Source organism: Sciurus vulgaris (assembly GCF_902686455.1).
Source record: "Sciurus vulgaris genome assembly, chromosome: 7".
NCBI lineage: Eukaryota > Metazoa > Chordata > Mammalia > Rodentia > Sciuridae > Sciurus > Sciurus vulgaris.
This window is the reverse complement of record NC_136467.1, coordinates 132,482,847-132,502,584: the sequence shown is the minus strand read 5'-3', so window position 1 is coordinate 132,502,584 and position 19,738 is coordinate 132,482,847. Positions and strand designations below refer to the sequence as shown.

Sequence of the window (19,738 nt, the reverse complement as noted above, 5' to 3'; positions counted from 1 at the left end):
CACTGAAAGGACCTAACAGAAGGAGGAAGTATTTAAAGAGCCATCTTGACAATGAATGTTAATAACACACGTTCCATAACAAAATTTTGAAAAAGTCTTTATTTATTGATGACCTAAAAACATTCCATTGTCACACACATCATTATTTTTAAAAGCAAATGTACATAAAAATTCATGACATATTTACAGAATTAGGGGCATCCATTGGAGGACGATTGGTCTCTTGATCTTTTCTTTTCTCCTCCACATCTCTCCCTTCTCTTCTCCTACATTTCTGCTACACTAACATGCATATTCCTTAAAGCAGTGAAAATAAATAGCAGGAAAATTGACTTTCACTGCATTCACATCACAGGCTAGTCTGCAATGATAAAAGGGATGGTGGTCCACCTCCATTCATAGGGCTTGATCTCCTGGGGCATGTAAAGAAGCAACTAGCCAGATGATGTGTATGGCACAGTAGATGGGTGTGATATGGTAGCTTTAATGCAACTTTAAAATGAATGCAGGCATCTACAAATAACTTAGGGAGATGGATAATAAAAATAGACATTAAGAAATTTACCATTTCAGTAAAATATTTGCCAATAGGGAAGCGGAAGACTGTGATTGGAGAGAAATAAAAGGGATTTGAATTACAGCTGGATTTTTACTAAAACAGTAACTAATACCAAATAATAATAATAATTGGTCTTCCAGGTGCACATTCCAATGTGGAAGGTGTGTGTAAGTAAGATTCCCAGAATTCTCCAATGCTGGGGTTTACGTCCAATGACATGGCAAGGCAAGGAAACATCATTTATGCCTTAGTATGGGGCCCACTTCTATCCAAACACAGACTAGGGGAAGGGTTAAAGGTTTCAGTTTTAAGAGTTGGTCACCTGGTTCTCTATAGTGTTCCAGAACACACGGTCCCAAAGTTATACTAAACATATGATATCAAAGAACAAGAAATATGCCACAAACATTCACCAATGAGACCTGAACATTTCTTACCCTGCAATCCAGAGCTCTTTAACACAAGTATCTAAACCCTTCAACAGGGTCTTCTACTGAGGACAAACTAAATTTTAGTCTGCAAGTCCATTTTATGGAGATAAGGAAGAGAAAACCATTCATTTACAAAGGCCTGTCATGATTCTTCACCTGATCATTTCATAGTTCACTCCCTATAGGTCCCCTCAAGATTTAAAAGGTCAGCATACCAGGGTGTAAAGATGAAATAGGTCATCACCTGAGCCAACAAGCATTTTCCAAAAAATGCAGCTCTACTGTTAAAGCAGATATACATATGAAATATATATATTTCACACAGCAATTAAAATCCAGTATCTGCTTGCCTTGGGAGGGACCTTAAGGAGAGTTTCAGGGAAGTGCAGTAGAGTAGGGTTAAATGTTGTCCAGTGAGGAAGGCCACAGGCTGAGTGCCCCGAGAAACAGCAGTTCTTAATTTTGTTTCATGTACCCTTAGGATAATATACCCCAAAATACCATGCATCTATAAGATGTATAAATTGCTGAAGTTCACGAGGCATATTGGCTGCCCAAAGAAATCTTTGCTGAGTGGCAGCTGAGATATCTTAAACCATACTGAGGACATTGCAATGGAATCCTACAACGCTTCTGAAAGAATGAGGTAAGTTTGTATTGTTTAGGTACAGAGAGCATGTGCGCCTATGAATTTTTTTTAAGTTTCTGTATACTTATAGAAAACTGAAGTGTATTGGAAAAATAAATTGAATTCTTCTTGTGGACACTTCTAGGGAAGAGGATTTGGGTTGAAAAAAAAAGCTTTCATTTTTTTTTTTTTTTTCATTTTTTTTTTTCTTCTAGATTGCTCACATTCTCTGTAGTTAATATATATTTTAGTACTAAAATTCCCTTTGTAAAAGTTTTAAAAAATGCACCCCAATATTTCATTGCTTATTGAACTTGATAAATGCTGGGATCTATGCAACACAAGGGATAGAGTAGTCCTTTAATATGTCCTTGTTGAATGAATTAAAAGACTAAAAATTAGAATAGGAGTGGCACATATATGAGAACTATTAACTCTGACTGAGCCTGAAAATAAAAGCAATTATTTGATAGTAAGAGAGAATATTGGAGCATTCAAGTCTAACGAAAAAACAAGAAAGTAAGGGGTGAGGTTTGCAGAAGCAAGTGGGGATCTTCGGAATTCTCTTTTTTAAAAATGTATTTAGAAAAAGCTCAGTAATTTTAAGGTCCTGTCAAACTACTGTTGGCATGAGGAAGCATCCAATACACAAAATAAGCAGAAACAGCTCACTGAGTCTGCAGTTATGCAATGGGTTGAATCCTGCCAGAGTTCACAACCTGAGCCACTAGCTCCTCCTCTTTAGTATTGCCATGGATACCACCCAAGAGTCAAACAAAACAAACAGAAGAGGGGAAATGTCATGGAGTTTTGAAAATGTATCTTTTTAGCACTTAGACTCTTGGTTATCTGCCTTTTTTCTTCTTCTTCCTCTTTAAGAAAAAGGTTTTAGCAATAATTTCTAAAGAATGAAATACAAAGAAAAAAAGACAAACTGAAAAAAAATCTTAATCAGTCATTACTAGATTATTGAACAGACAAAACCTACCATCCAAGAGAAGCTCTAATGCTTTTTGGCTCAAGAAAATGGCAACTGAATCTACCAAATGACTCCCAGGTGAGGCCCAGGAGAGGAAGCAAATGGCATGCAGGACGGGGCCCATCCAGAGAAGACCCCAGGCAGATGGGGAGATGAGCCAGCCCAGAGCACTGTGGCTCTGCCTCAGACCAAGATTCTGGTTCCTTCATTCAGCAGTCATTTCCTACAAGAACTACAGCTACTGCACACATGGATACATTTCTTTTGTGGGGTTAGAGTAGCCTCCGATTTAGACTTCACTTCCCTGAGAAATGATACAGCACTTACGCACTTTCCGTGAAAGAGTTGGTGGTTCAATGCTGAAATACAAGTTTTCTCAGTCTTCAAGTAAGAACTAACTCACACCAGATGATACATAGCATTGAAGTAAATGTAAACACATTACTTGGTCAATTTTCACAGTTATTGCCAATAATGGCAGTCAACAGACACACAGGAAAAATCTGCTTGTTGGACCCGGAAGACCGCGTTCCTCTAGCAAAAGTGCATCTGTCAATCAGATGCCACCAAGTTGCTGCATATATTCTTGATGAGATCAAAAGAAGAAGAAGGTGGTCAATCAGCTGTCCTCGTTAAAGTCAGATATTTATCATGAAACAAAAAATCTTGTTTTGATAGTTTTTTCACTCTTGAATGGAAGAATGGCGGATAGATCTGTGATAATCCTCTGGACTGCTAATGTGTTCTGGTAAATCGTAGCCCCTTAGGAAATGTCCACTGTTTTGTTGAGCAAAAAAATATAGTTGTCTGGCTAGCAGGGGTTCCACCTAATAAGACATTTTAAAAAGAGATTTTTTTTAACATCATGCAATTGGCTTATCATGAAATAGCACTCAAATCCTATGGTTATATTCTAAATAAAGTCTAAAGTTATATGCTATAACACATCAAAGCATTTCATATTTGTAGCTCTCTAAGAACGAATTTGTTTTTAGTTCTTTACATACAGCAATATGTAAGTAGAATCTACTTAGTTCCGGGTTTCAATTGAGGCTTAAGGTTAAAGTTAAAGATGATACTTTCAAATCAACTGCACTTGAAATTTACAAATTTCCATTTAACTAAGTATGCATATTATCTGATAAAATAATCAAATTAATGAGTCAGGTAAATTTCAGGATAATTTAAGCTAGTGAATTTGTTTTACCACCATCACTCTTTGACAGGGTGAGAAGCTTATCCTGAATGACTTAACATTTCAGTCTGTATAATTCAAAACCAAAGGTAAAAGAAAAAGATAGATAAAAAAAAAAAAAAAAAAAAACAGCCACAAGACTGCTATTATGGGAAAAGAGAGGCAAATTTGTCCCAGATTGACATAGTTTGGTTATTAGTGTGAATCATATTCACCACAACAAAAGTCAATATTCAGCTTTTCCTGAATTTATAGCATTTAAGCAAGTTGAAAGTTCTCATCATTGTGCTATTAAATTGAACCATTATGATATTTGCTACACACTGACTTGTGTTAACACCTTTGTCAGTACCTGGAATGAATTAAAGCCATAATCAAAAAGTAGACTCATGGGTGTGCACATGTATATCTTCCTTTTAGGGGTCATACAGTACCATTTTGAGGGGTGCCTTGCTTAGGGAACCACCTAGAGAGAAGTCATTACATCCACAAACCCTGCAAATCAGATCCATGCAGGATTTTATCTTCTACTTCTTAAATGTTGCTAATCAAGGCCAGGTTTATTTATTTATTTAACAATCTTTATTGATAATAAGATATCAGTAACTATCATTAGCATATCAATCACTGGAGAAAACTCATGAGAAAATCCTAGTCTATGGGATCATATTTTCGTTGGTTTGGTTTTACAATCAAGAAGAGAGATTCAAAAAAAAAGAGAGAAGAGGGATTCATATGTTCAAGATTAGACGGTGTTTTACTTGGTTTTTTTTTTTTTTTTTTTCAGTACTGAGGATCAAACCCAATGCCTTGTACATGCTAGGCAAGCTCTCTACCATTGAGTTACAACCCCAGCCCTCAATTTTCAATACTAATATCATCAGAGCTAAAATCTCATTTGAATTTTGGTACTGTGGAGTATAACATTTTATGTGGTAATACTGGATGTGGAGTAATGTAAAATTTTCATATTCAAGCATCTTAGTATTCAAGATTATTTTCTATGGTGAATAAATGCTAAATGCTATTTATATAAACCTGTGCTCTTTTTTATGAAAAAATGTTTCTTTGCCACAGTGGCACACATCTTGCTCTGTTAGAGCCCATGAAGAGGGATTGCTCTACTTGGATTTCTTGAAAGATACAGCTGCTTCCAAACAGCACATATCCAATAATTGAATAATTCCTAAAAATCAGGAAGTAAAAGGGCTTGGGCAACATTTGGAGGGGACCTACAAAATATACAAGTGAAGCTGGTTGGGGTGGCCCATGCTTGTAATTCCAGCAGCTTGGAAGGCTGAGGTAGGATTGAGAGTTCAAAAAGCAGCCTCAACAACTTAGCAAGGCCCTAAACAACTTAGTGAAATCTATCTCAAAATAAAAATATATTGAGAAAGGGCTGGTTAAGTGGCCCTGGGTTCAATCCCTGGTACCAAAATAAATAAATAAATAAATTTAAAAAAATACAGAAGTGAATGGGCAGCTTCCTAAGTTGGGAAAAATTTCTCTCTCCAGGAAAAATCCACTAACCTGGCAGCATTTATAAAGCCATATTAGGCATGGAGAATTTCGAAGGGCAACTTTGAGGATTAATCCTTTTAAATACCTGTAAAATGGGAACATGACAATTTGTCATGGGACAAGTGGAGCCTTTGGTATGAGCTCTCTGCCCTGGTTCTGCCATGAGCAGTTCTTGAGGGTGGAAACAGCACGTGGTTCCTTGGGCTTTGCTATTCACTGAACCGTGCTTCCTCCTCTATTTTAAGGGTTCCACTTATTTTCCCAGGTGGTTTGACATTTACTTTTCAGATTTCTCTAAGTAGGACTTGACCCTCAGGAACAGGAAAACTCAGTGTGTAATTCAATGATGATGTAACTGCATACTCACGTGGGCCGTGATGAGCTTCCTTTGCCTCTGAGGGTCTGGAAACTCCTCCCCAAAGCACAGGGTCACCTGGAATCTTGGTAGGGGACGGCCATGATGTGCAAATGCTTGCAGCTCTGAGAAACCCACAAAGTAAACCAGGTTAAACAGGAAGTAAGAGCTTTCTGTTATTCTTCACTATGAGAAGAACAGGTACTCATCATTCCCCTAAGTTGGGCTCCTTAACATGCAGACTCCAGATACAAAATCACATGTACAAGTTCATATGTGTGTTTCCTCCTTTTCCTTCCATTCTTTCAAGGAATATGGCCTAAGCTCAAGAGCACTGCTGTGCAGCACCAAACCCATAAGGATACAAATGGTCGAAGAGAGGAGAGAAGGAGGGTGAAGAAGAAAATGAAATGTCATGTTGAGGCAAAAGAGTAACTTATGCAAAGAAGATATTTTCATTTTTAAAAAAATCAGAATGTTTCAATGTCCCAGAATTATTTTAAAAACTTATGCCTTACTATACTCCATTATAAATGATGTATCAATTATAATGTATAATGTACTGTCATGCACAGCTAATTAAAACAAATTTACAAATTAAAAAAAAAAATTCATGCCTTGACTATGAAAGAGACATTAATCCAGTGTCTGTACTACTGGAGACATCTCAGTGACTCAGATGCTAACAGTGGCTTGTCCCACTTGGCATTAGGTCTGAACCCTGAACTGTGGAACTCTGAGCAGACTTCTCACCCCCACCTTAAGGACAGAATGATGACTTGAAAAGAGGCATGATGATGCCCCACTAGCTCCCACTCTTGTGGATATGCATATCCTGAAGCCAATACTCCTATCTGAGTGATATAAAACAGGAACACTGGGAAAGACATGCGTCCAGGGTTGGGTGCAGCTCAGTGGTAGAGCACTTGCCTAGCATATTCAAGGGCCTGAGTTTATTCCCCAGCTCAGCAAAAAACTAAAAAAGCAAATTCTTAAAAAAGAAAAGAAAGACATGTGTCCAATCCCTAGCATTAACTCCTGTCCCTTTATCCAGACTCATGGGAACTGTGGAGCCAGAGTCCAATGTCATGTCTGCAAAAAACGTGAATTTACACAGGAGGTGCAAAGGCTTCTGCAGAACAGCAAAACAGATGCATCCTTATCAGATACGCACCCTTAGGCCATGCCTTTCGGGACTGTCCCTAAGCAGGGTACAAATCCTGAATGGGTAGATATCAAAGATTTCCACAGCTCTCTGCAACTAAAGTTTCTAGCTAACTCACACAACTACTTAACTTCCTACTCTGTTCTTTTTTTTTTTTTTTTCCCTTTCTTGTTCCATAATTCTAATCAAACTCAACCGTCTTAGTCAGAATGTGTAAAGCACATTCACACTGCTGTGGCCTGGGAGTACACCTACACAAGTTAATCAGAGTGGCGAGTTGGCACAATTCTCTGAAAAAGTCATGCCTCAAATGCTTGCTACCACAAGAATGTTTGATGGGAATCCTAAATTATGCAGAAGCTGGTCTGCACAGCTGCAGTTTTAAAGTTCACAGCATCTTTCCTGAACCTCAGTGAACCTCAGACGTTGCATTGGGCAAAAAGCACAGGCTTCTGTTACAAAGAAAGACAGTGAGAAAAAAAAAAAAAAAAAGAACAATGACTCTTGCTCACAGATAAACATGAAATTTTAGGCAAGAAAATTCACAGCATCGGGATGGCCACACTACTCTTGCCCCAGCTTCTTGTCTGTGGCCACTCCTCACCTGTGAGTTGTGACTCAAAGTGTACCTTACAGCTCACAGTGAGATTTTCCCTCCTTAAAACAGGCATGGCAAGAGGAACTGAGAAAAGCAAGTGCCATTTTTCCAGGATGCCTTAATTAGAAATCCCTCACCATGGGGTATCCTCTGAATCTAAAGATGCCAAGATCTGCAATCTCTTAGGTTTACCTAAGCCTAGGGAGCTCCAGCTTTCCAGGATACATGAACAATTTCAGACCCCAAGACAGACATAGGAGGTACAGACAGATGCCCCTCAGTAGCTCATTGTACTTCCCCTGACCATCACCATGAACACCATGCCAGGCCCAAGACAGTGAGAATGGTCCAGCCGTGACCTGGAGACATTTCTGCTCTTAGATCAAGGTGTATCCAGCCCCATGTGTCTCCATCATGCAGCTGCCTTGGGCAACCAGAGATGGTGCTTCCTCTTCCTACTGTCCCACCTCTGTGAGAAGGGTAATTATCTAGGTATATATTTATTTTGGACACCAAAAAATAATCTGGATGGGTTTATACAAATTTGAGCCTTTTTAACCCAAAAGGCCATGGAAATGTCAGTAGTGACAGAGCACATAGTTGACATATGTGTGTGTATATATTATATATATATATATGTGTGTGTGTGTGTGCGTGTATGTACATATATACATATATATAAATTTTAATATGTATATTATATATTTATTTTTACATATATATTTTATATATAAATTATATATATTATGTATATGTATTTTTTTTTCAAGAGGCATGTTCAGCATCTGGCAATCCACTACTTCTGAATACATATCTAAAGGAATGAAATCAGTATGTTGCAGAGACATCCATTCTCCCATATTCACTGCAGCATTATTCACAGTAGTTGAGACAGGGAATAACCTGTCTAATAGTAGATGAATGGATAAAGAGAATGTGGTATACCTATACAAAAGACTACTGTTTGAACATAAAAAAGAATAAAATCCTGTCTTTGTGACAACATGGATACACCTGGAGGATATGTTAAGTGAAATTAGGCAGGCACAGATAAGACAAGAACCGCGTGACCTCACTTACAAGTAGAACACAAAATAGTCAAACTCACAGGAGTAAAGAATAGAATGGTGGCTACCAGCGACTGGGGGAGGGGAGGGCGATGGAGGTCAAAGGACACAAAATTTCAGTTAGGAGCACTAAGTTCAAGAGATCCATTGCACATCATCATGACAATAGTTAGTAATTGTAACAACTCTACTTCTATAAGTTCAACTGTTTTCAAGTATACAATGTACTAAGAGAGGAAGTTTTAAGTAGAGTTCACACCACAAAAAAATGATAGATATGTGAGCTAATATCTATATTAATTGGCTCAATTTAGCCATTCCATGATACGTACATATTTCAAAACAATGGCCCAGGCAGGGGAGCATATTAGGGAAAATGGAGGTACTTAAAAAACCAAAACATAAGGTGTTTTGAAAGGGGGGCCTAGTGAAAGAATAGGCTTAAGATAAGGTAAGACAAAAACCAGCAAGGAGTTGGCAAGCAAGCAGCCTTCTTGTCCCCAAAGCATCCTCCATCTGGATAGCAAATAGCACACTGTACGAAGCCCCGACAACGGCATGGTCAATGATTTCACAAAAGCCCTCCCAGGGCTAATTTAACTGTCATGAAATCAAAACTAGGACGAAAAAAAAAAAAAAAAAAACACAGGTTCTGGAAAATATGATTAGAAACATTCATGGGACAGAGATAATACAAAACCTTCTCATCATTTTCCCTTTGACAAATCAGTTCAATACACTTCTATCTTTGGTCCCACCTGCAGGGTAGCATCTGCATAAGGATGACACATCTCATAACCAGAACGTTAACAATATGCTTCTAACCATGCTTTTTTCTAGGAACCCCAAAACATCACCAGTTAACTTGTTAAGATCAATAAAATGGAACCTTGTTAAGGGGTGACTATTGTTGAAAATCAAAACCCTGAGATATTGACCTGAGCCACAGTCCACCTGGGCCATCTCATCCAGACACTCTCTGTCAATGAGGGGAGGAAATGACAGAGGCAGAGATGATCTGTGAACCAATCAAGAAATCTATTTTGGAACAAAGCCCACTGGACTCTGGGTTTAACAGGAGGAAGAACTCTGTTTAGGTTAGGAGGGACCCGTCATTTCTGACTTCTGCAGTCACATGTCACTACCACCTCCATTCTAGCAGGTATAAATGCATTACCTGAGAGAAACTGCTGCGTGTCAAAGAGCTTGCAGGTCTGATCTCTCTCTAGTTTGTTGGGCCGGTCGCTACACAGTGCCAGTGGCCCATCCCAGTATATCCTGCTCTGGCATAGTCTTTTGGCATAAAGGCCATCTGGAGCCATCCAGAGGACCACACCCCTCTCAAGGTGGCTCAGCAGCTTCTCAATGTTCTTCCTCTGCCCATTGTCCTCAGGGTAGGGAAATAGGACCTGGTCCAGGTTGCTGGCATCATAGGTGTGTCCGTGGGAGATCCTGCAGCCTTCAGGGCTAGATGTGGTCAGCTCCTTTACCAGGATTTCCCGGTAGTACAGGCAGATATGCAGCCGACAGTCTGTGAACAGAGAGTTCAGGATTCAGTGCTATCAGACCTGCCCAAAGACTTGCCCCAAAACAAAGAATATTGGGTAGACCATGAGTGTCCTGAGATGTGCCATGAACAAATAAATTTCAGGGTCAAGGTTATCTAGGAAATGATATGTGTCTTTCTCTCACCAATGAAGATTTCCAGTGAGCACATTTTACTTAGAGAAGCCCTCAGAAACACACAATTTATCTAACCCAGCAGTTTCCAAATACATATGGCCATGGATTCTTTTCTACTGCAAGCACTTCTGTTTAGAACTTAACAAACTCCAAGTTGGTAATGCAGCTCAGTGGTATAATGTTTGTTCAGCATGTGTGAGAGACCCTAGGGTCAATCCCCAGCACCACAAAAATTAAAACATTTTAAAAGAAGGACTTACAAAGTCATGTTTTTTAGATAATGATGATGATGATGATAATGATTCTGGTGTTAATGTTTATATCTAAAATACTAAGTCATGTGTCACTGAAAGAGAATTCATCTTTAAGTAAATTTTGATTTTAGAGGAGTTGAATAATTAATTTCTACTAACAAAACCAAAAACTGTGTGTGTGTGTGTTTCTGAAAAAAAGCAATTATGTCCAACATCTGAAACTTCCTAAAAATATTAATATGCCATCACTTAAGTAAATATATATACATAGATACTTTGAAGCATTCGCAGGAAGGTCCTAAGAGTAGTGATTTCTGAGTGGTAGAATGTGATGTTTTCATTTTCTCTTTTTCTTTTTCTAATTTTCAAATTAGTTTTCTAGATGGGTATGTGCTGCTTTTACCATAAAATTAATTCTGGGGATGTAGCTCAGTCGTAGAGCACTTGCCCCAAATGCATAAGGCCCTACAACAGCAAAAATTTTTAAAAAGAAATCAATGAAAAAAATGCTCTAAAAGCCAACAGTTAATGTAAAATCTGCTTAAATTTCTCAAAGCTGTGTTTAAGTTTGAAAAGAACTCTTAATCTGTGCTTTTTGAAAATTAAAATTAATTCATTTATAAAAGTTTTACTGATTTCAGAACCCTCTTTAAAATATCACCCAAAGGGATAAAGGAGCCAGTTAGCTTTTCATAGAGTTCCTTAAATAAAATATAAGAGGGCAACCCAGGCAGGAGACAGCTACCCAGGGGTGACTGCCTGGAATTTAACAATGACTCTGGGAATCATAGTTCTATGATAAACGTACTTAAGGTTGATAATCAGTCTGAAAAAAGAACCCACAAAACCCTCTTACTCCTCAAGGGTAGACTTTGAGACTTAACCCACATCACTGCCTCTTCAATCTCTGCCACGGTAAACAGATGAGAAGGTGGAACACGGATGAGAGTGGGTGTTGGCCATTGGAGGTGACTGGCAGGGCAGGTTTCATTTCATTTAATGTCATCAGAAATCACAAGGTTGCAGAGATATAAATAGGTGTTTATTTCCTACTTCTCAGGCACCCACACAAGTCTGAGATGCTCAAGAAAAGAATTTGAAAGATTCTAAAAACAAATACAACCCTTGCTGTTCAGAATTAGCTCTTCTCAAAGGGGATCCTCGGTTATTCATGAGCATCTCAGAAATAAGGCAGAAGCCTCTCTGAGAATTTCAGAACTGAAAAGACCTAGAAGGCAACACTGCAGCGTTCAGTGAACAAGGAAAGTACCTCCTCGACTCTGGTCTCCTCAATCTTTAGAAGTTAGTTTTTATTTTCTGTTACTGGCCTTTAAAGATGCCAAAGGGCAAGGCGAGAACTCTGAAGCTTAAGCTATTCATTTTTAATGTAAATACAAATTCCATTTTAGAACAATTAAAAATATTATCTAAAGAATAAATGGACATAGATGATGAGTCATGAAGCATCTTCCTTAAACAGATATACTCTCTGTGGTGCAGATTCTTTAGGAATGGAACTTTACAAGTCAGATTAAATCAATGTTTGTTTGGAAGTTCTATCAAAGTTCAGAGAAAGACCAAAATGTGTACTCCTTCTGGACATATAAAACATCATGGAGGCCAGGGCCACAACTAATGTCCCCAGCAAGCAAGTTAGGGACAACAAGTTTGCAGCTAAACATAAAAGAATGAACAGTTTATTGAACTGAGAAGCTCTTGTGTTTCCTAAGAAACTATTCTACATTGTAAGAATGCTAGCTGAAAGGTGACCCTCAGTAAAGAAAACCAGAGTTTGCATATTCCTGGAAATTTGGATTAGGTGCTAGTAGAGAAATTTTAATGCTTCCATTCAACTCGTTTTGGGATATGTTATCAGAATAACAAGCTAAGTGGCTTTCTAATAATGTTCTTTATTCACTGCAGTGTCCTCACAGTTTGGTGACAGCATGCATCCACACCTAGTCCAGACTCAAGAGGGCCCATAACAAGTGTCCAAATTCCCACCAAATCTACCTGAAGGTGAGGGGAGCCAGCAGCAAAGACTGGTTTCCTGCAGGTGCCTCCAAAACCCAACATTGCACTCACCTGAGAGCGCCAAGGCTTCAGCAGACCTTATGCTTGGCTCTATGGGGATTCCAGGAGCCTGGGACTCAGGTGGGGCACAAGCATAAAAGGTTCCTGTCACCTGGCAACCTGCATTTGCAAATAAAAATCAGATGTCTAAACACAGAGTCCAATAATCAGGAGGACACCTGAGTGTGCAATGAGTGTGGAAGAGAGTCACCTTCCAACCCAAACCCAACAGGCTCAGTCAAGCACCCTGTGTTGCAGGGCACATGCTCATGAAGCAAAGACTAGCCAAAGTGCAATAGGGAAAAGCAAGTTTGAAGGAGGCAGGAGCCATTGCACAGCTTTGGAAGAAAACTCAGAGCTCTCCCTCTAATTCATAAACAGGGAAACTGAGGCTCAGAGAGAGACGAGAGGATTTGTCCCTGTTAACAAAGCAAGTTCACAAGTTGACTGAGAGATTGTCTACCTGAGTTTTGGTTACCAAAGACCCAATTAAAAACAAACAAATGTTTAGTTTATATTTATTTCGCTAGTTACTTCTGGGTTCAGGAGAAAACTGAACCACATCTCCTGCCAACCCAGTAGCTATGTGTTGAATTAAAAACTTACAGAGAAAGAATATGTTGGGCTGGGGATGTAGCTAAGTGGTAGGGTGGTCTACTACTGAGTGGGTCCCAGCAACACAGACACAAAGAAGAAAAAAGAGAGAAAGAATGTGTCACAGAAACTAATTATGCTAGCAATTCACTTATTGTTACCTATGCTTAGAAATATGTCTATCCATTCCATTTTTTTGCCCAAAGAATTGCCTCATCACTGTACTGATTAGTTCAACAGAGTCTGATGCATTGGGTAGAAGTCTGAATTTCAGAAACCAGTTTAATGTTAGCTGATTTTTCACCTACAGTTTGGAAAATCAAACTTTGCTGAATATCACTCTTAAAAAGTTAATACAATTGAATTTCAAGTTTTTTTTTTTTTAAAAAGAACATGCTATTCAACATACTTATTTGATACCAAAAGTCAAGAATGGCTTGAATATGTCTGGAAGAGCAAGGATGGAAAGACCAAATTGTAAAGGAGTACATATTCTCAGAAAACACAAAAGGATTAGTATGTTGACCTATTTCATGATTTTTGTTTAAATAACTAACTCAAAAGTCCTAAAAACTAGTTGTTTGCTGCACTGAACACACTTTGTGAAATTTTCTCTGCACCTAGCTAATTAGTGCTTTTGCTGAGAGATTTCACTTTTGATGCCTGGTGAACCCCTGTAGGCACAGGACCCTATGTAATCCAAATTAAGCAAGTCTTTTGGGACCCAATACTAGACAGGCTCCTGTAAAGACATTTTAGGTTTTTTTTTTCCCCCATAGTATTTATCTACTCCCTTCTTATTGTCATCTTTAATACCAAGAACAGCTACAATGAACATATCACTGTTCAAGGGGCATATAATAGCTCAGTAGTCTCCTGGTGACCCCGAAGAGAGAGGGTCTGGGCATGTCTATAATATGCCCATTTTACAGATGAGTAGACAGAAGTAGACTAGTGAAATTATGTGACCTTGTTCAACTAAGAGACAATTTAGGAGGTAAGATGGCCAAAATGCATCCCTTTCTTTTTTTGCCTAAGATTACAAATAAAGCTTAAGATTGCTCAGAATGAAAACAATGTTAACCCATTAACCAGATAATTTAAAAAAATAGATAGCCATTTTGACATCTGACCTCCCCTGTCTTACACAGAAGTTTGGATTTGGGTTTAGGACATCTGGAATTGAACCCCAGCCTTTCACTCTTACAATAGGCACATTAGGTATATTGTTTACGTTCTGTGAATTTCCATGATCTTTCCTATGTTAAAAAGGGGAGGGGGCAGTTTTTAGCTGTCTGGAATAATCTCTGGAGTGTCCAAGGCCCCACATAGGATTGTGCTGCATGGGTCCTGAAAAATCTGACTCTGAGGCATTTAGTATCCAACAGGACTGAGAAATCCCTCCCTCTCCCCTCTGCTGCACATGAAGACTTTCTAGCAGTCTGAGAAGGGGGAAAGCCCTATGGTGCTGCTCAGGAGAACCACCCAGAATTCCCCATGGACATATACCCGGGTTCACTCTTCTGTCAAATGCGCTGGCACACTCCTTACCATTTTCACAAGCTGGGCCTTGCCAGTGATGGCTACGAGGGCCAAACGTCATAGGACATTGATATGGGATTTCTGGGTGTGGCTGATCGGGGACATAATCCCTCCAGCTTCGATCATGGGGTGGCATCATGTAGTTATGAACCTGCTAAAGGAACACGAGAGGAACTGAGATGAAAAACATTTGCATGGGAAAAGGGGTGCTTTTATATCCTCCCAAACTCCTCAGGGAAAACCTTCTTTGGCCTGCAGCCAAATCATTTTATCATTTGAAAAGATCGTTCATCACACTAGGTGGAAAATAGCCATAGAAGTTCAAAAAGCACAATGAAGACAGTGTTGTAAAGTGATGATTTATCTAAGGCTTCATCATATGGTTAAGGCTGGCACCAAAAATACTGCAAGGAAATTTGCCTTCTTTTACCCACCAAAGTGAAGAAAACAGAGCTGTAATTCACATCAGGAAAGCCTGTAGAGATCAGCTGCCCTGTGGTTTCACATGATAAAGCACAACTTCCAAAATCTTCAACTACTACAAAAGGTCTGGTTCCCAGAAGATTTGAGAATCCATAAAAGAAGCATATTCCAGCAGACAGGACACACCCAAGCTCCCTTGTTTAAACTAATATCAAGCCTGTGCAGAACGTGAGGCATTCACTTAGTCACCAAGGATTTTGTTTAGTTGTTGGACTAGTCATAGTAAATATGTAGTCCTGCTGTTTTGTGATTCTTCCCCTCTGCTTGGGGCCAACACACAGACCCAGGCTGAACTTCCAGAAGCTCAGCACCCTCCCCTGTACCTGGGCTGGGAGTGTGGTATAAGGTGTCGTCATGGTGTAGGGGTGGCTCATGGTCATCTGTGGGTCCTCTATGGTGAGCTGCTTTGCTCCTGTGTGTTTGGGGAAAAGGGAAATGGCACAGAGTGAAAAAAGGAACTGACTTAACTAAACGTCAAATCTTGGAAAAATACCTGAGGGTTTAATTCTTAGAATGCATAGCACAGTGTTGACAAATAAGGCATTTTTAGCAATTCCCTTGGGCAGCTATTTGTCCATGTTATTGAACTGATGTCAACAAGATCCAATATGAATATGACAGAGAAATAAACCAAATCCATGTGCTAATGTTGCTTATGACCAGCTAAGGAGCTCTACAGGTGTACTGTTTCCCAGGTGGGGTCATGATTTATATAAAATGCAGATTTCTGGCCTCTGCTCTGGACACACTGGTCAGAATCTTGGAAAAAGTTGTCCAGGGATCTGACTCAATAAGCACCCCAGCTGACTATATTATATTCTAAAAGTGGACCTTTTTATTACTATAAGTAGTAACAATTTAAGGATGTTCCATATGCTTTTCCTTCTGGAAAATGACCACTCACTAAAGGCTACTAGATAAGTAAAGTTTAAATGAGTCTTCCAGTTTTTGTTTGGAAATCTGGTTCATACTGTAATTGGATGGACTAATTGGTAAACACACACTTGAAGTACATGTGCACACATATATACAGGGTTAGGACCTGAGAAATTATCCCTCAGTAACATCACAAAATTTTCAATTTATAACTTGGGGAAGGCACCTGCTGGGCATGACCGTGGAACAGGAGGTAGCAGGCTATATAAAAGCAAAAATAGAAAGTGACCTTAAGCCCGAAATTAAGGCATCATAAGTATCAGGCTGCCTCTATTCTGTGACCCAAATTCAGGAAAGCCCCTACCTTTTTTGGCTCCCTCAGGAACAATCCTATACACTTTGTATGGGTCAGAGATATCCAGCTGGCTCCTCTCAACCAATTCCTCAAAGTCATTGCTCTTGTTCAAAGCGCATCGCAAACGTGTCTTCCAGGTAGGAGGGTCTGGCTTATCAATGCCTTCTCGGAACTTTCCTTTAAATAGAGCCCAAGCCTGGTGGGAAAGAATGAAGAGAATGAAAAGTTAGTTTTTTTAAAAAAAGAATCTTTCTAAAAGAAAGAATATTGCTTAGTGCTTCAGATTTACACTGATGCTCAAAGTGTGAACAGAAGGGACACAAGGTCTCCTCCAGGTAAAATATTCTCAGAACCCTACCATTGCCAAATTGAAGGTGAGTGGTTTGATCATTTTCTGGGTATTTGTAAAAAGGTGGGATGAGGTGTGGAGGTCTCTGGAGTATCTACCCACCCAGTGCCTAAAGAAGTGTGGCTGACATTAGGGACAGAGCTGTGGAGGATCAAGTCCCCACAGGGTACATCTGGACAGTCACAAGGTCTGAGGTACTCTGAGAACAAATTCCCAGAGGAAGTCCCCTTCCCCTGCCCTGCCCACAGGTGGGGGGCTGGGTCTCACAGTTCACTGGTAAACTGCTCTAGGGGAAAGTAGTCACAAACAGGGACACTCACACAGAAAGGAGGAAGGGAAGAGAGAAAGGGAGAGCAAGAGAGGAGGAGGAGGAGGAGGAAGAGGAGGAAGAGGAGGAAGAGGAGGAAGAGGAGGAGGAGGAGGAGGAGGAGGAGGAGGAGGAGGAGGAGGAGGAGGAGGAGGAGAGAGAGAGAGAGAGAGAGAGAGAGAGAGAGAGAGAGAGAGAGAGAGAGAGAGAGAGAGAGAGATTGATTTCCAGAGAGTCTTAGAATGAAATAGAGACATACCCAGAGACAGAAAGTGAGAAACAGAGATGGATGTAACCAGAGAACAGAGGGACTGAACCAAAGGAGTGGGGGAATGGGACCAGAGAGAAACTCAGAAAGAAAAACAGGGAGGCAGATAAGAGTACCCACAGATGCACAGAGACGGAGAGGTTTACACTGATCAAGGGAGACAGAGTTGGGAGATAGGCCTGAGATTTGGATGAAAACAGAGGAAGACGCAGAGAAACAATCCACAGCCCTCTAAAGCCTTCCTCCTTAAAGATGTCCCTGCTTCTGGAGCCCTCTGACTGACTCCCTGGGAATCGCTCTTGCCACATGCTCAGCATTGGGGCCAAGTTCCCCACTTAAGCAATCACCTGAGAACCCGAAAGCTCCTAGCCTTCTCTCCTGGTTTTGGCCAAGGGCCACTTGATGCTTCCAGCCATTTATCAAGCAGGGCTTATTCCATCCTGGTCTCCCTTTCCAGTCCCTTTCTTTGAGAATCGCTGCGCTGGGGCCACTGGACTCTCAATGGAGTCCGGTCCAACGACTGACTGCCTCTCCACCACCCTCCCCAAGCCTGCCCACGGGATTCCCGCGTGCTGGTTACCTTGAAGAGGGCAGCATCCTCCTCGCGGTTGTAGTCCTGCTTGCCCGCGTGCTTCCACGGGATACGGAAGATACTCTTCTCTTCATTCTCCCACACCAGGCCCGGGTACTTGCCGCTGTCGATTTGGTCAATCAGCCACTGGCGGAGTTTCCCGTTGCCGCAGCTCACCGCACTCATGCCGAACTCTCCGCCTCGGCCGCCGCCCTCTAGGTTCATACCCAGTTTGCCGACCACCGCCCTCGAGCGCACCCAGGATCTGCCTCCCGCACTCGCTCCTCGCTGCAGGGGAGAGGAAAGGGGCCCTTCAGCCAGCGCTGCACAGAGCTCGGGCACCCAGTCCTAAACCCTTCTGGCAGTGACCACGCTGTGAAACGCGTGTGTGCAATGTCAGTGCCACCCAAGTCCCCGGAGAAAAGGTATCTTTGCGACAGGCCCCGGTGCATCCCCTTGGCGTGCACAGTTCTGAGGCTTCCTGAGCGCGCCCTTGGTGAAACACATCTGCTCACTCCACCTTCTAGCACTCTATTAACGCATTTCACATCTCCAAAACTCCCCAGGTATACAACTTTTCGCACGCTCCCAAATCCAGCTGCCACCAGTCTTGACACTGCGTTTGCATACTCACCTGTGTTCCTGCTCCTCTTTGTCCGCTCCCAAGCCATTTCCATCCCATTTCCCCCTTTTACTCTTAGTTTCCACTCCTTTTCACTCAATTCACACTCCCTTGGTGGTTCCCATACGCGGAGGACCTAGCACGTGGCTGCCCTGTGTTTAGAGTTTCCAGGTGTGTAGCAGCTACCTCTCCCGCCTCTCCACACCTGCTTTCTTCTCCGGCAGCCTTCACTCTATCCTTCAAATAACCCTAGCTGTCTTCAGCTAAGGAGGATTAAGTGGACCCTCGAAGCCACAAGTGAAGAAGAGTGGGTACTATTGGAAGAGCGCAGCCCAGTAGCGGGAGATTCCCGGGCGCGGATCTTCGGAAACCATACCCGAACCAGTGAGGGAGAATTGGGGCAAGAAGGGTCCCAGGGAGGGCGAGGCCAGCTCCTGTTCCTGGGAAGCGAAGAAGAGCACTGAACAGGGGTTGAGGCGGTAACGCTCAGGCCTCCCAGCGGCCCAAATTTGGAGCTCCTCCTTCCTCATCGGCCCGGTAGTTACACGCTGACTGCAGTTGAATTTGGGACCCCGAAGAATGAGAATCAGGGGAAGGAGCCAACAGGGTCAGGGGTTGTCCTCCCGCGAACGAGCCTGCTGCTCTGTGTGGCTTTTTTTGACCTCCCCGCCTCAGACATTCCTGGAGCCCAGACTGTCCCGTTACCCCGAGGGGTTACATCGCGTGGCACCTCCAGGGCGTAGGTCGGGCTGACCAGATGAGTGGCGATGGGGTCATGGGATCTAAGAGAGCAGGCAGGCAGCGAGATAGGCAGTACAAACTCCCTGGGTCTGGTGCAGATGGGGTGGGAATCTGAGCTCCCTAATTTGGCGCGCTCCCTTCCCCCTCCGAAGGTGAGGTCCCTTGCGTAACCCTGATATGGAACCCGGGACCTCTCGTTTGTGCTCCCTGTTCTCTCAAGCCAGCCTCACACTTCTCCTCTTGCCCCACTCTAGTCCTTACCTCTCCCGGTACTAGGAGCTGAGGGCAGCGGTGTGTCCCAAGTTCAAGTGGTGAAACTAAGAGAGTGAGATGAGAAAGAGGAACTTTATAGAGCTTGAAAGCCGCGCTGGGGGCGGGGCGAGGGCGGGACGGGGGAGGCTCCGCCTGCGGGGCGGCGGGGGCGCCTAGCTAGCGGAGATTGAGGCTCAGGCTGGCGAGCCCTAGCGTCTGGACCGAGGCACGGGGCAACGGGGACCCGATTGGGTACTCTGGCGATTTCCG

At 41.8% G+C, this 19,738-nt stretch overlaps 1 protein-coding gene across 4 annotated transcripts; it reads right to left on the bottom strand.

Annotated features, from left to right (window-relative positions):
* Positions 1-248: 248 nt before the first annotated feature.
* On the bottom strand, positions 249-19,523 carry IRF4 (interferon regulatory factor 4). 4 transcript variants are annotated; one of them, XM_079147301.1, is made up of 9 exons: positions 19,478-19,523; positions 17,863-18,141; positions 16,368-16,554; positions 15,451-15,539; positions 14,654-14,798; positions 12,521-12,628; positions 9,676-10,029; positions 5,681-5,793; positions 249-3,424 (listed from the first exon to the last, which is right to left on the bottom strand). In XM_079147301.1, the coding sequence occupies exons 2-9, from the start codon at positions 18,076-18,078 to the stop codon at positions 3,281-3,283; spliced, it is 1,356 nt and encodes a 451-aa protein (XP_079003427.1). In that variant the 5' UTR covers positions 18,079-18,141; positions 19,478-19,523; the 3' UTR covers positions 249-3,280. The 4 variants fall into 4 exon arrangements, with proteins under 4 accessions (XP_079003427.1, XP_079003424.1, XP_079003425.1 ...); XM_079147298.1 differs by lacking the exon at positions 19,478-19,523 and adding an exon at positions 18,488-19,471; XM_079147299.1 differs by lacking the exon at positions 19,478-19,523 and adding an exon at positions 18,488-19,471 and having other exon boundaries at positions 14,654-14,795.
* Positions 19,524-19,738: the final 215 nt, after the last annotated feature.